The 16,215-nt window shown below is 39.8% G+C and overlaps 1 protein-coding gene across 3 annotated transcripts in view; it reads left to right on the top strand.

The window, feature by feature from the left end:
• Positions 1-16,215, top strand: part of LOC132399693 (guanine nucleotide-binding protein G(s) subunit alpha) — a 303,414-nt gene that overhangs the window by 227,687 nt on the left and 59,512 nt on the right. For all 3 annotated transcript variants that reach the window (XM_059980353.1, XM_059980354.1, XM_059980355.1), the window contains exon 5: positions 1,584-1,681. In XM_059980353.1, the coding sequence (XP_059836336.1) occupies positions 1,584-1,681 (98 nt within the window). The remainder of the gene's footprint in view (positions 1-1,583; positions 1,682-16,215) is intronic.

Raw genomic sequence — 16,215 nt, 5'->3', positions numbered from 1 at the left:
ATTCAGTAACAATGGTTTAGATTTACATTGGCTGTCAAAAGTGGAGTAGCCTATTACGCCTGCCTGAGTGAAACTTTGTGTGGCTGGTGAGCACAGGTCTGATCACAGAATTTTTTACAAGATGAGTACAGATTTGTGGAAGATCCCTAGAGAATGAGAGTACTCTTAATTGATCAGTGCCATTCATTTGAGCCTCACTTGGTAGTTTTTTTTAAAAAATATAAGAATTTTTAAAAAACACATTAAAATGGACTAAATGTTCCTTTCTGTTCCCATATTCCAGACCTTAATGATTGAAGTCAGTCCCCAAAGGCTCGAGAGAGAGAGAGCCCTCCCTGGAGCTAATACTTTTAGGAATTTTCATGCTATAAGTAGGTTTTTGTACTCAGCAGTTGCACTCGTACCACTTGAGTGGTGCATCTCTGGAGAAGTCCTGTTATGGCAGAGATTGACAAACATTGAAATGACAAGTGAGTCAAAGGATTTGGAGAGCAGTGGAGCTGAGGTCAGTTGGATCAGCCACAAAAGATAAGATTGAGACAAAAGATTGAAAAGCCAGTTGACTGCTTCTGTGCGTGTTTATGTTCATGAATGATTAAGAGCTTGGGGCAAATTCCAGGAAGCTGCGTATAAAGGATCCCCAATCAGTTTTAAAAGTAAATGTGTAGGATGAGATTATTTATCTTAGTTATCAGTTCTGTGCTATCTATAAAACTATTCAGAATCAGAATTGGGTTTATTATCATTAATGTGAAGTGAAATTTGTTGTTTTGTTGCAGTGCAGTACATAAAATACACTAAGTTGCAATAAGAAATATGTGTTATATAAACTCTGTTTTAATTAAGTTCACTCAGAACTTAAGTTTAGAAAACACGTTGGCAAAGTCAAAACATGGAGTGTGACACTGAGTGGGAAAACCAAGAATTTCAGAGCTCAGTAGATTGTAAGCTAAGGATGTGCTTTTAATTTAGTCAATGGGTAATCAAATTAAAAAGAAACTGAAGGAGACTATTTTGAAGGGGTTGGAAAGAAAATGACATTGTTTTAATCAAAATTTAACATTTATGTAAAATGCTTTTTTAAAATGACACTGTTCAAAAAAACTTCAGATGATTCTTACAATATAATTTAAAATTTTCCTATCAAAATATCAATTATTTCTGGCAATTAAATACACCATTATTGTCTTGATTGGAAGTAAATTGAACTAAAAGTATGCTGTTAACAAATTGATACCTACAGGATTGAAAAATCACTTGACTTGTGTATAAATATTTGTGAATTGTGCTCTATGATTTAGATTGTCAATTTCTGAAAACCCCTCCTCCCCATAAACATTTGGATAGCTCATTTTCAGAAACTCGGTGATCTGCTCATAATTTCCAGTCTTTTTTGTTGTTGTTTCTGACTTTTAGCATTTTCTGTTTTGTTCCCAATATGTGCACTCTTAGTTTTGGTTATGCAGTCTGTGAATAATCTAACACTGGCTTTTTGTTTATACCTGTATCTAAACCGGTACACAGTTGATCTTGGAATTTAATTTTTCCCTGCTAAATTTTAATAGATTTTAATTTTTTTTTAGGAGTTCTATGAACATACAACCATCCTCTGGCAGGATGAAGGCGTGAAAGCATGCTATGAAAGGTCAAATGAATATCAACTTATTGACTGTGCACACTAGTAAGTACCTTTTCGTTCTCTTTAGCAAATTAAGTGACTGGGAACGATATTATTGAATTTATAAACTAGCTTAAGAAAATTATAGATAAGAATATTATCACATTTTGATGTTATGAAAAGCTTCATATTGTGCTGATGATTGTCGATACTGATTCTAAAACCAAAATTGAAATGTACTTTCAGTGGAAATTCATTAGTTGAAGACATTGGACCATGACATTTTGATACTAAAATATTAGATAAAGAAATGTCTATTTAAGACAAGCATACAATATTTCAAGCGTTCTAGTAACATCTTAATATTGAATTATGCTTTTGTGTATAATGATTGGTGGAATCTTAATCTGCTAAACAGTGGCTCATTCAACTTTGTAAAGTTATCTTAGAAAATAATTTGAGTGGAAATTTGATCACCCCTGAAATCTGTCATCTAGGTCACGGAGTTGTACAGCACAGAAAAGGAGATGTAAATCCAGGAAAATGCTGCATATTGAATATTAAAAAAGTATAAAATCCTGAGCAAACTCGGGTCAAGCAGCTGGAGAGAAATAGTTCCATTTCATTTTGACAACCTTTGAACTAAACTGGGAATAGTTCAAAGCTCACTGCATCAGGATCTGAGATGAGTTGGTGTTTTTGTGAAATTACATTTTCATTGGAGCAGCCGAAAAGGCTGAAGGAACAGTGGTAAGAGTAAGGATGAAGAATTGAAATGAGCAACAACTGGAAGCTCAGCTTACAGTTTCATCTTTGAAGACTGAACAAAAGGGTTCTGGAAAAGTCATAACGTTTATCCGTTTTCAACATTTTAGAGGAAACTATCTCATAAATAACAAATTTGAAGTATCCCGATGTCATAATTTGGAAGTACAAATAAATGGCTACATCATCTAGAAAGTTTGTTTGGCCTCCAGACAATTGGAAAACAGGATCTAAAAGGTTGTGTTGCATCTTCTGCTGTTGTGTTGAAAATCATGAGCAAGGAAGTGTTTATTGATGGCTATGGAAGGATGAGGCAGAGTGTTGCAGAGGTAAAGCGGCCTTTGAACGCTGGAAGGGAATGACTAATTGATCATAGTGTTACATTAGAGGTGGCAGAAATTAACAAATGTAGGAAGGGGAAAAGTGGGAGGTTGTCAGGGGGATCCCATTTCTTGATCTGGGAGAGGAGAACAGGAAATGGAACAGTCCTTTTTACTTGTGGTGTAACAGAAACCACAGCTGCTGGAAAAGGAAAACTTTGTGAGAATGTATGGGAATTGCTGTTCAGCAGAATAGGTGCACTATTAGTGGAAATACTGGAAAATGGGCTAGATCAAGTGCCGTGGAGGTAGTTGTGGGAAACAATGGAGTGGACAGTGGTTGTTAATTTATCCCTGAAAGTTGAGGTAGAAATGTGAAAACAAGAATTGATTAGAGATGAAGACATGAATGTTTAGTGTCGAATTGGTAGATGATTACTTGATGTTAAGCAAAAGATGGCATGCCTTGAAGGACCTTTTTCTATGTTTTAAGTTCCTAAGTTCATAGTTGCACAATGCCAAAGCAAGTCCTTCAGATGTATCCATCCATGCTGACCAAGCTATGCATGCATTTGTCCCATATGCATCCAAACCTTTATGTACCTACCCAAATGTCTTTTAAACAGTTTAATTATTTCTGCCTCTATCACCTCAGACAATTCATTCCATGTACCCACCAACGGTTAACTTGTCCCTCAGATCCCCTTTAAATCTTTCCCCTCTCAACGTGCACAAAATGCTGGAGGAATTCAGCAGGTCAGGCAGCATCTATGCAAATGACATCAATCACAGTTGACATTTCAGGCCGAGACCCTTCTTCAGGACTGGAAAGGAATGAGAAAGACATTAGAATAAAAAGGTGGTGGGTGGGGCCAGCTAGAAGATGATAGGTGAAGCCAGGTGAGTGGGAACGGTAAAGGGTTGGGGAGGAAGGAATCTGGTAAGAGGAGAGAGGACCATGGGAGAAAGGGAAGAAGGAGGGATACCAAGGGGAGGTGGTAGGCTGGTGAGAAGAGATAAATGTCTAGAGTGTGGGAAAAGGAAAGAGAAGGTGGAGGGAAATAGTTTTTACCAGAAGGAGAAATTGCTGTTCATGCCATCTTGATGGAGGCTGCCTAGATGGAATATGAGGTGTTGTTCGTCCACCCTAGGAGTGGACTCAATGTTGCAAAAGAGGAGATGACGGACTGACATGTCGGAACGGGGATAGGAATTAAACTTCCATTTTTGGTGGATGGAGAGGAGGTGCTCAACAAAGTAGATGGACCTCACCTAAAAGGACTGTTTGGGACCCTGAACGGAAGGAAGGGGGATGTAAATAGGCAAGTGTAGCATATCTGTTGCCTTCAGGAATATGTACCAGGAGGGAGATTAGTGGGAACAGATGAGTGGATAATGAAATCACAAAGGGAGTGGGGGGGGGGGGGACTATGTAAAGATGTGGTTGGATCCTTTTCAAGATGGCGGAAGTTGCAGAGAATGATGTGTTTTATTCAGAGGCTTGGATGGTGGGTGAGGACAAGGACCTTTATTCCCATTAAGGCGCCAGAAAAATAGAGTGAGCGCGGATGACTGGTAAAGGGAGGAGATGCGAATGAGGGCAGCGTCAATAGTGGAGGAAGGGAAACCCTTTTCTTTGAAAGAGGGGGACATCTCTGTCATGGCTAGGAAAGACTCATCCTGAGAACAGATGTGACAGAGACAAAGGAGCTGAGAAAAGGGAATGATAATTTACAGGAGACAGGGTGGGAAGAGGCATTGTCAAGATAACCGTGGGAATCATTAAGTTAATAAAAGATGCTGGTGCAGTGGACACTTTGTCTCCAGAGACGGAGACAGATTGAGAAAGGGAAGGGAGGTGTAAGAAATGGGCCAGGTGAATTTAAGAGCAGGGTGTAAGTTGGAAGCAAAGTTGATACCATCTAGTTTTAGACTTTGCTACGTTGTTCAGGGTAGGGGGTGGTGACTGTAGACCTCAGTCTTATCAATACCTCTCATTTTTACATGCCTCTCTATGAAGTAATCCTTTAACCTGTTGGGGGGGGGGGGGGAAATCCCTGTACATCAAATTTCTCTTTATAACAAGCTCTCAATCCAGATATCATTCTGTAAACCTTTTCTACAACACACTTGTAACATAATGGCCCAACTCTTGTACTGAATTAATTATCTGATGAAGGTAAGATTATCTTTTGCTGCCTTCACTGCTGTCTACTGAATCTTTCGGGGACTTTGTTCTTGTACTCCAAGGTCTCACTGTTCAACAATACTTACCAAGGCCCAATCAATACTTACCAAGGCCTGGCCTGGTTTAACTTTCCAAAAACTTAACAGTTGTCTAAGTTAAGTTCCATCAGCTATTCCTTTGCCCTATGTAACTCATTTTCTAACTCTAAGGTGAGAACTGGCTGTTGGATTTTTGACTATGTTCTGATATTCACTGGTGGGCTCATAGTTGTGAAGAGATCTCAATACTCATGTTCAACATTTTCATGGTAGATGTTAGTTCAATACTCTTATTAGCGGGTTTTATAGCATTGGAATTGTTTGTTAGGGAACTAAATGTTGCAAATTAAAATGGTGAAAATTCAAGGAGCAACATCAGTTTGGAAAATAGATTTGGAAGGAAGAGGTCCTGAGGTGAATTGGAAATTAATTTAAGAAGAATGGGTGAAGTGTGGTGGGGTTGTGGGTGAAGGGGAATGCATGTTCTGAGGTGAATATTTCTGACCAGAGAAGTGGATGAGAGGACTGCAGAGAACGATGAAGGTAAGCATATCACCTTATGCTTGAATCTTGATCTCAAGATTTAATTGAAATAGAGTTGCATAAGAATTAATTTAGGCCACAGTCTGATTGGGATCAGAGATGACAAAGTACAGGAAGGAGCATAAATACAGTAACAGGTATTCTGCATTTATCTTGGTTTTCAAGGTTGCTACTCTTCTGTCAAGCAAAACTATATCCAAAGATATTCCTTTATGTAATACAGCAAATATTACAGCAAAGAGTTTTTATCATAGGAATGACTAGGAACATGTTGCTGAAAACTATGAAACTTAGCTTTTAATGACAATTTTCAAAATTATCTGCTAAGTGACCTTCATTATTTATTCCTGCTTAGACACAATGTCCAGTATTATAGTCATTCAATAAATTGTCTGGGTTTTGAGAGTGGCAAACTTTCGAGTAATTAGCAGTGGGGGTGAATTCAAAGTATATATTTATACAGTATGGAAACAAGCATTTTGGCCTAATTTATCCAGGTGGACCAAATTGCCTACTCGAGCTAATCACACTTGCCTGCATTTGGTCCATATCCCTCTCTTCGTATCATGCATCTGTAGAAATACCTGTACTATTTCTGACAGTTCATTCCCTCTGATCCACCATCCTCTGTGTTGTCAGAATTGCTCCCTCAGGACCTCTTCAAATTTCTCCCTCTCATGTTAAATCTGTGCCCTCTAGTTTTAGACCAAAAAGATGTCGTACATTCACCTTATGTGCAATTCCTGGCTGATCCTTATTTGTCAGAGAACTGCAGATGGAGTGCAAATGAAATTCATAATCAAGAGAGGGAATTATCTTTTGCAATTTCTTGAGACAGAAAGGCTGTTTGGTATGATGTTATCTAATTCTTGGGTGATCTCTTGCATGTTTTGCTGGATAATTCTGTATTTTGATTGGCTAAGATTGACATTGTTAGCATTATATAAAATCAAGAGATTTGTCAGAGCAAAGGAGTAACTTCTGTTAAAGATAAATTTACAAAAGCATTAAAAGAATACTGCCTTTATTTCTGTTTCAAACGCCAAATTTGATGCCTTTCTCGTTGGAAGTTGGTGTTGAAAGAATGGTGGCACTTACAGGTTGCAATGACTGTGGTCATTGATACAAAGCAAAACCTTTCACTCTGCATTTTGATGTAAATATGGCAAATAAACCTAATCTTTATTTTGAATGAAATCTCTTGGTGAAGGCATACTGAACTTTTTCAAATTAATAATTTAAGTCTATATTTTGAAAAGCATAAAAGCTATTGAAATCTATTCAAATCAGTAAGTATTCATGTGTATACTTCTATTTGCTAAGTTTTGCTTGTTTTCGCTCTTGATATACATTATCTATATATTCTCATGTCTGAATAAATCTCTTGCTCTGTTACTGCCCTTGAGTAGTTTTTCAGCCTGATTCAATTCTTTAGAAAAGTTTTCCTCAATTAATTTTCTGAAATCTTAAATAGAAGTTTGAATAGAATAGCCATAGTCTGAAAGCTCCCATTGTCCAAACTGCCATTGCTCTTCAGAATCTTGCATGTTTCAAAAAGGTAATTTCTCAATCTTCTACACTCCAGTAGATTATAGTAGTCCAGCCTGATGAACCTTTATTTGTCACTCCTGTATCAGGGAGTAAACCGAGTGAACCTTCTCTTTATTCCATCCAATACAAGTGCAGACTTAGTGGGCCAAGAGGTCTATTTCCATGCTGTATGAGTCAACTCTTTCCTTAAATATGGAGAGCAAAGTTATACACTGAACCTCAGAGTTCATAAGAACTTTTCTGTGTTTATATTCCGTACACTTTGTTTTTCTTTAGCCGCCTTAATTACTTGTAATACCCTTTCTTCCCATCTTTGTTCTGTAATAGTTAACATTTGTCAATCCATGCCAATATATCATCAGTAACCCCATGTGTTGTTGTGTTATTTTTTTTAAAGTGACTTCTTATCAAATGCCTTCGAGATATTCAATAATGTTGCACCTTCATATTCCCTTGGTTGCTGCAGTCTCAGAGATCTTCAGCAAATCTAATATATTTTCTATGGCTTAACATCTAATGGATGTTTGTTAAAGTCTTTGACATAATTTGCCCTTGAGAATTCAAATCATGTTGAAAGAACTCAGAAGGAAAATCTACAACAGGTAATTCACCATCATGACTTTGCTCCTTTTGGTTTATGCCAATTTTGTTTTGCAAATTTAACATTGCTTTTTTATTTGAGTTGAGTTTTGATGTTTTATTACTACCCGAATGACCATTTAATTCACTCAATGTAACGCCACCAGTTTTTCCCATTTACTGTTGAATCCCTTTTTTTTAAAGTTGAGCTTTAACAACCCCCCCCCCCCACACACACACACACACACACACACCCTTTTACATTCCTTGGTATATGATTCCTTCATCTTTTTCATGGTCAGTCAATGCCTTTGCATTCTAATCTTCAAATTATCCAAAACTCTGCATTTGATTTACTGTGTTCCATCTCTGTTTTCCCCTCTGCTGCCTTGCTGATTTGTGTCAGCTTCCGGCACTCACTACTTCACTTGCAGCTATCATCTGTGCATTGAATTCCTTCTCGCACACTGGAAGCATGCTCAAAAATAATCTGTAAACTTCAAGCAATGAAGTTTTGAGTTTTAATTTTCCAGTAAAAATCCTCCACTGTTTGAAGGTAGTCTAGGAAAGATGCACCCAGCTGCTTCACAAGCAGAACTTGGGGAACTTAGCTACAGCACAGAAAAAGACCATCAGGCAATTGTATCTACAGCAACTGTCTGCTGGGTGCTTTTTATAACTGTAGTGAGACTCCCAATTTCATATTTTCTTATAAGAAATGACAAAGTACAGCTAGCTTTCCTTAAAACTTGTTCTACCTGCTTGTAAACTTTCAATGATAAAAGTACAAGGTCATTCAAGTTGCTGAGCATTTGCTTAGTATTTAAAAATACTCTGCAATCCATCTTTCTACCAAAGTGGATTGTTTTTCATTTATTCATATTTATATTCCATCAGCTGTCCTCACCCTTTGTCTGTTCAAATCTCCATGAAGTCTTTCATCGTTGTCCCTACGAATGTCACTGACACCTAGCTTTGAATCATCAGCAAATTTAAATGTATCACACTTATCATCCAAGTCAATGATTCAGACTGTGAATAGCCATGGCGTCAGCAGAGCTCTCTGCCAAGCTCCTTTAGTTACATCTGAAAATTGTCCCATTATATTCTGTGTATCAATCCTTGATCCATGCCAAATCTTCATTCCCAATCCTCTATGCTACAATTTTATTTCGTAATTGGCCTCTTGTTTGGCATCTTATCAAGGGCCCTCTGCTTTTCCTTTCTGATAGATACCTCAAAAATTACAGTTTATTAAACGTGGATCCCCTTTCATAAATCCAAGTCGACCTCTGCCCAGTCTTATCAATGTCACTTTAAATGTGGCAGAATACAAGAGTCAAGTTCTTCTTGTTATACACTGCCTTGTCTTGGAAATGTATCTGCCTTCGTTTATCATCTCTGGGTCTTGTTTCTGGGACTATAATGTTCTGTGTTGACTGCATGGTGAAATGAACACATGTCAGCATTTTGACAAATTTGTTGCTTGAATATACTCCATGATGAACACAGTCCAGCTTTCGTAAAGGTGTGCGCTAGAAATTTAGAACAAAATTCTCATTTCAAATATTTCTCTTTTTTTAAGGTGTTAAGTGTTTTAAATATTAGGAGTTAAGGTTAAGTAGTTTAATTGTTATACAATTACTATACAATCTGAAATTGGAAGTGTTGATTTTCTATATTGTATTGCAGTATCCTCAGTTACATGACACATGGTGAAATTATGTACTTGGATATTATGTTGTTCAGCAATCTCTTATTGATTAGCATTCATAGTTGTAGAAGAACAAATTACTGCTAATGTGCTAACAAAGCAAATCTGTCTGCATCTTTGTTCTCCACACAATTTAATCAGGGAATTGTGAAATGTAGCTAAAACAGTGTGTAGTTTCCACAGAAAAAGGATGGGATTGTGTAGTCCAATCTTCAAGAGGCGAAAAGATATTCTGTGTACCAGTGTAACGAAGAAACATTTTGGCTTTGTTACGATAACTTCAGAAATCTTGGGTTCTCTTTGGAGCAATAAACAAGCTGCTGAAGGGACTTGGAGTGTCATGCAACATCAGTTGGGGGGCGGGGAGGGGGCTAAGAAATTGCCAACATTTTAGGTTGAAACACTGCATCAGGACCCAAAATATTGACAATTATTTCATCCTCTTCAGATGCTGTATAACCTCCAACAAATGCTGTTGCTCCAGATTCCAGCATTTGCAGTCTCTTGAGTCTCTTTCTGGTGTCTTTTTGTCTCAGAACTGGCCATTTCTCTAGTAGGTCCGTATGGATTCATTTTACTTGCCTCACCAGCAAGACTGACTTGGGAATCCTATGCTTTTTGTAACTCTATTCTCTAGAAGGTCTTATTAACCGATTCAAAACATATCACCGACAGCTCATAGGCCTCTCTCAGCAATGTTATCTTTATTCTATCCACACCCCAACCTCTCTGCAATTTAAAATTGCCTTCTCTCTTCCAGTTCAGATAAAGTGATATTACTCAAATACTCTAACTGTTTCCACACATGCTGCAGTATATGCTTTTCATTTTCTGCTTTTATTTCCGGTCTCCATCATTGGCAGTTACACTCCTGCCTTGGGCATTTAAAATGAAATTTCAAATTAGTTTTTTTGCTAGTAATGATGCAAGAATGCTGTAGGGAAATCTCAATGTGTTGTTTATTCAGATTATTGAGTATAATTTATTTAGAGAGGCAATGTGGGATAGGCCTTTCTGGCCCTTGGAGCCCTGCTGTTCAGCAACCTCCAACAACTCCCTAACCTAATCACAGGACAGTTTATAATGACCAAGTAACCTACTAACCGGTACTAAGGATGTGTAATCTCCTTACAGAGGACACTGGGATTGAACCCCGAACTCTGCCCCAAGTTTGTAATAGCATCACGCTAACTGCTACATTACCATGGTGGTTAAATATTAATTGCTGATTTGTATTTAACTTGTAAATACAAATCGACATGTGATGTGGCAAACCCATGCCTTTGATATCCCAAACCTGCATTCTTGTGTGTAGGCTGCACGTAATTCTGTATGCTGTGGAGGAGCTGTAGTGCTAATTCTTTGTGTAAATATTGAGTTTTTTTTGCCCTCTCCTGATCATAGAATATTTATGTCATTTTATTTGGCCTCACAAAAATGCTGTTAGTAATTTTTGTCAAGCCAAAGCTTCCATTTGAACATAGTGCATGATTTCCAGGCAGGACCCCCCCCCCCCCCCCCCCAGTTTGCAAGTTGGTGCTTGTATCCTAAATGTGGTTTTGTTTTATTCATGTTAATTTCACAAAGATCTGTATTCAATCTACAAATCAAGTGACTCAGCCTATCTAATGGCAAAAGGAATTGGGGGTGGGGGGCAGTTGTTGCACATGTTGGATATGAGAGAATTAATTTACTTTATTGTCACCAAACAATTGACACTAGAGCGTACAATCATCACAGTGATATTTGATTCTGCGCTTCGTGCTCCCTGAAGTGCAAATCCAAGTAAATATAATAAAAAAAAATTGTGGGGCTAGAACATAGAACATAGAAAACCCTCAGCACAAAACAGGCCCTTCAGCCCACAAAGTTGTGCTGAGCATGTCCCTACCTTAGAAATTACTAGGGTTACCCATAGCCCTCTCTTTTTCTAAGCTCCATGTACCTACCCAAAAATCTCTTAAAAGACCCTATAGTATCCGCCTCCACCGCCATTGCCGGCAGCCCATTCCACACACTCACCATTCTCTGCATATTTAAAAAAAACACTTACCCCTGACATCTCCTCTGTACCTACTCCGAAGCACCTTAAACCTGTGCCCTCTTGTGGCAGCCATTTCAGCCCTGGGGAAAAAGCCTCTGACTATCTGCATAATCAATGCCTCTCATTATCATATACACCTCTCAGGTCACATCTCCAGCTTCTCCAAGAAGAAAAGGCCGAGTTCACTCAACCTGTTTTCATAACGCATGCTCCCTAATCCAGATTTATATCCTTGTAAATCTCCTCTGCGCCTTTTCTGTGGTTTCCACATCCTTCCTGCAGTGAGGCGACCGGAATAGAGCACAGTACTCCAAGTGGGGTCTGACCAGGGTCCTATATAGCTGCAACATTACCTTTTAGCTCCTAAATTCAATCCCACGATTGATGAAGGCCAATACACCGTATGCCTTCTTAATCACAGAGTCAATGTGTGCAGTTATTTTGAGTGTCCTATGAACTCAGACCCCAAGATCCCTCTGATCCTTCACACTGCCAAGAGTCTTACCATTAATACTATACTCTACCATCATATTTGACCTACCAAAATGAACCACTTCACTGTTACCTGGGTTGAACTCCTTCTGCCACTTCTCAGCCCAGTTTTCAATTCTATCAATGTCCTGCTGTAACCTCTGACAGCCCTCTACACTATCCACAACACCCCGAACCTTCGTGTTATCAGCAAACTTACTAACCCATCCCTCTACTTCCTCATCTAGGTCATTTATAAAAATCACGCAGAGTAAGGGTCCCAGAACAGATCCCTGAGGCACACCACTGGTCACCGACCTCCATGTAGAATATGACCCATTTACAACCACATTGCCTCCTCTGTTCCTATCTCTCTCCAATGCTATTGTAAAGGAGATAGAATTATGATCACTATCTCCAAAATGCTCTCCCACTGACAGATCTGACACCTGACCAGGTTCATTTCCCAATTCCAAATTAAGTACAGTCTGTCCTCTTGTAGGCTTATCTACGTTTGTACATATTGTGTCAAGAAACCTTCCTGAACACACCTAACAAACTCCACCCCATTTAAACCCCTTGCTCCAGGGAGATGCCAATTGATAATTGGGGAATTAAAATCTCCCACCACGACAACTCTGGTCGGAGATTTTAATACACAAAAATTAAGTCATAATGGGGCTAGTGGGGTTGTTCCCAGAGTAACTTCTCTGTCATTGTAAAATGACAGCAATTCAGATGCTGGTTAGATGATTTATAAATAAAATGTTCAGTTAATAAAGCTTGTTCATAAAGCTAAATATATTAATTTAGAATTTACTCCAAGTTCTTAACTGATCTTAATTTAGTAACCAATGCATAATGAACATTTAGAATGACTAGTGGATCTAGTATATGAGCTTTCATGAAAAATGCTTTTTTCCCCTACATCAACCTTAACTGTATGGATGGTAGACCTACCAGAGTGAAGACTATATTGAGGATGAATGAGAAGCCTCTTCCAATTAGTCTCAAAGTGCCTGCAAGTTAGCTTTCCAGGCTATTTATGTTTAGGTCTGAAAATCTTTTATGTAGCAATACCACAGCAAGAAGTTAATAAATATGTAGTTTGATAGTGATTATGATTAAAATGGATTCACTTGTTAATATTATGATGGTAGGTACTTTTTTGATCCCAAAGGAAATTACAGTGTCACAGTAGCATTACGAGTGCACAGATGTATAAATATACAAATATTAGAAGAGAAGTAAGAAAGAAAAAGTAAGTTATCTCAAACAGTTTAACAGGAGGGGCTCATCTCTTCCCTGGCTGGAGGCTGACTCATAAAAGAGCCTAATGCCCGAGGGCAAGAATGACCTCATTCAGCGCTCTTTGGAGCAGCATAGTTGTATTACTAAAAAGTGGTCTCTTCAGCCAAGGTGGCATGCAGAGGGTGAGAAACATTGTCCAGAATTGCCAGGATTTTCCCTAAGGTCCTTGTGCTACCACAGCTTCCAATTTGTCCGGTTTGACTCCTATAAATAGATCCAACCTTTCTAATCAGTTTATTGAGCCTGTTGGCATCACCCATGTTGATGCCATTGCCCCAGCACACCACCACATAGAAGGTTCTACTGGCGACAGCAGACTGGTAGAACATATGAAGGAGAGGCCTGCGTACTCCAAAGGGCTTCAGTCTCCTCAGGAAGTAGAGGCGACTCTGCCCTTTCTTATACTCAACCTCTGTGTTGGTGCTCCATTCGAGTCTGAGGTGCACCCTCAGGGACTTGTTGGTCCTCACCATCAATAGTAACAGGGAGCAGTGCAGGCTTAGTCTTCCTGAAGTCCATCAACATCTCCTTTGTCTTACTGATGTTGAGCTACAGATGATTCAGCTTGCCGCATTTGACAGTCCTCCACCAGGGCTCTGTATTCATCGCTTTGTACACCCAACTATTGCTGAGTCATCAGAGAATTTCTGCAGGTGACATGAGTCAGTGTATCTAAAGTCTGAGGTATACAGGAAGATAGCCAATACCCTGTGGGGCCTCATTGCTGCTTATAGCCATGTTTGACACAGCTTTGAAGGCACACAAACCATGGTCTGTGAGTCAGGTAGTCTGTTATCCAGCATACAATGGAAGTGCCAGTATGCACTGAATGGAGCTTTTCCCCTAGCAGTGAGGACTGTATGGTATTGAACACACTTGAGAAATAAAAAAAAAGGTGATCTTCTTAGTGCTGCCCTTCTTATCCAAATGGGAGTAGGCTCATCAGGTAGATGACAGCATCATCGACTCCAGTGTGCTCCTGGTAACAAACTACGGAGGATCAAGGGCTGATCTGAACAGGGGTCAGTGGTGAGCCAGAACCAGCCTCTAGAGTCTTCATGATGTGTGAGGTCAGAGCCACTGTCATTCAAGACTTTTATTTGGCCCTTTGGGTACTGGGACCACACATGTTTTCCATATAATCATGATCCTTTCCAGGCTGGGACTCTGATTGAAAATGCACTGGAGAACTCCGCACGGCTGCTCAGCACATTCCTTCAGGACCATGGGGTTCACACCATCCGGTCCCAATGCTTTGCAGTGTCTCAGTTTCCCCAGAGCCCTTATCACCAGCTCAGTAGTGAAGGTGACTCCCTGATGACTGGGGAGTTGGTGGATGGTGGGGGCTGGTGATGGTGGGATGAAGACTGGGACAATAGCAGTTGGTATATGGAGGTATGTATAATGGGTGCAGGGCAAGGAGGGGATATAGATAGTGGTAGCCTACATTGTTCATCCATGTGTTGAATTGCAGGAGGGGAGGCATTGGTTCTGAGAGAGCATTGAGTGCCTCGGCACCTGGACTGGTGTGCAGGATTGTCAAATCTGTTGAAGAATTGGTTTAGTTCATTAGCCCATTCATGAATGCATTCTGAGGCTCTATAGATAGGCTGATTGAAACCAGTGATATTCTTCATGCCTCTCCACACCTTCCCTGTGTTACTCTGTTCTCCAGCTCTCCTATATTCCTCTTTAGCCACCTAAATAGTGATTGGAAATGGTTTTCTGTTTCCCTCAATTGTGTATAAGATTCTTGTACATTTTTTTGTGTGTACAGTTGATTTGCACAGGTTTTTTTTAGTGAAAATATTTAAATCCTTTTTAAACACTGCTGAAACATACACAAAATGCTGGAAGAACTCAAGTCAGGCTGCATTTATGGAAATGAGTGAACAGTTGACATTGCGAGCTGAGACCATTCTTTAGGACTGGGAAGGAAGAGGGAAGGCCACCATGATAAAAAGGCAAGGGGGGGAGGGGCAAGAGGACTAGCTGCAAGGTGCTAGATGAAGCCAGGTGGCTGGAAGAGGTAATGAAGGAATCTGATAGAAGAAGAGTGGTCTACAAGAGAAAGGGAAGAAGGATGGATACCAAGGAAGGTGACAGGTAGGTGAGGAGAAGAGGCAAGAGGCCAGAGTGGGGAATAGAAGAGGGAAGCAGGATGGGGGAAAAAAACTTAACAGAAGGATAATCAATGTTCATGTCATCAGGTTGGAGGCTATAGATGAAGTATGAAATGTTGTTCCTCCACCCTGAAAGTAGTCTTATGGCAAAAGAGGAGGACCAGGACTGGCATGTCTAAACAGGAATGGATATAGAGAAGACTGCTTGGGGCCCTGAATGGAAAGGTTAGTAAATGGGCAAGGTTAGTATTGCTGTCGCTTGTAGGGCAATGTGCCAGGAGAGATATTAGTGAGGAGGGATAAATGGACAAGGGAATCACGGTCAGTGATCCCTGAGGAAAGTGGAGAGTGGAGTGGGGCAGGGTGGTAAAGGTGTGTTTGGTGGTAGGGCCCTGTTGAAGATGGTGGAAGTTACAGAGAATAATGCAGAGCCTGATCGTGTTGTAGGTGAGGAGAAGTGGAACTCGATCCCTGTTAGAGGGGGGGGCGAGAAAATGGGGTGAGCGTGTATGTCCAAGAAATGGAGGAGATGTGGGTGAGGGCAGTATCAATGCCGGAGCAAGGTGAGCCCTGTTCTTTGAAGAAAGAGAGAAACCTCTGATGACCTGGAAAGGGAAACCTCACCCTGGGAACAGATGTGGCAGAGACAAAGGGAATAGCATTTTTACAAGAGACAGGGTAGGAAGAGGTATAAGCAAGAGAGCCCAAACAATTTTAGTTTGTTTAAAAAATGTATAAAGGGAAAGTTGCAGTGTTTCGGGTTTGAAAATAAAATTTCTGTGGAAATGTTTTGTAGGATTTCTTAATTTTCATGATAAAAGACATGTTCGGCTTTAAGTGGATTGTGAACTGGCGCCGTTGTGGAGATGAGCGTGAAGTCTGATTTTGCTATGTAGAGCCTTTTGTGTGAACTGCTTGCATGCAGGCCTGTACATTCTTTGAGTTCAGCA

This window comes from Hypanus sabinus, chromosome 9 (genome assembly GCF_030144855.1).
Source record: "Hypanus sabinus isolate sHypSab1 chromosome 9, sHypSab1.hap1, whole genome shotgun sequence".
NCBI classification, from domain to species: Eukaryota; Metazoa; Chordata; class Chondrichthyes; order Myliobatiformes; family Dasyatidae; genus Hypanus; species Hypanus sabinus.
This window is presented reverse-complemented; position numbering and strand designations above follow the sequence as displayed.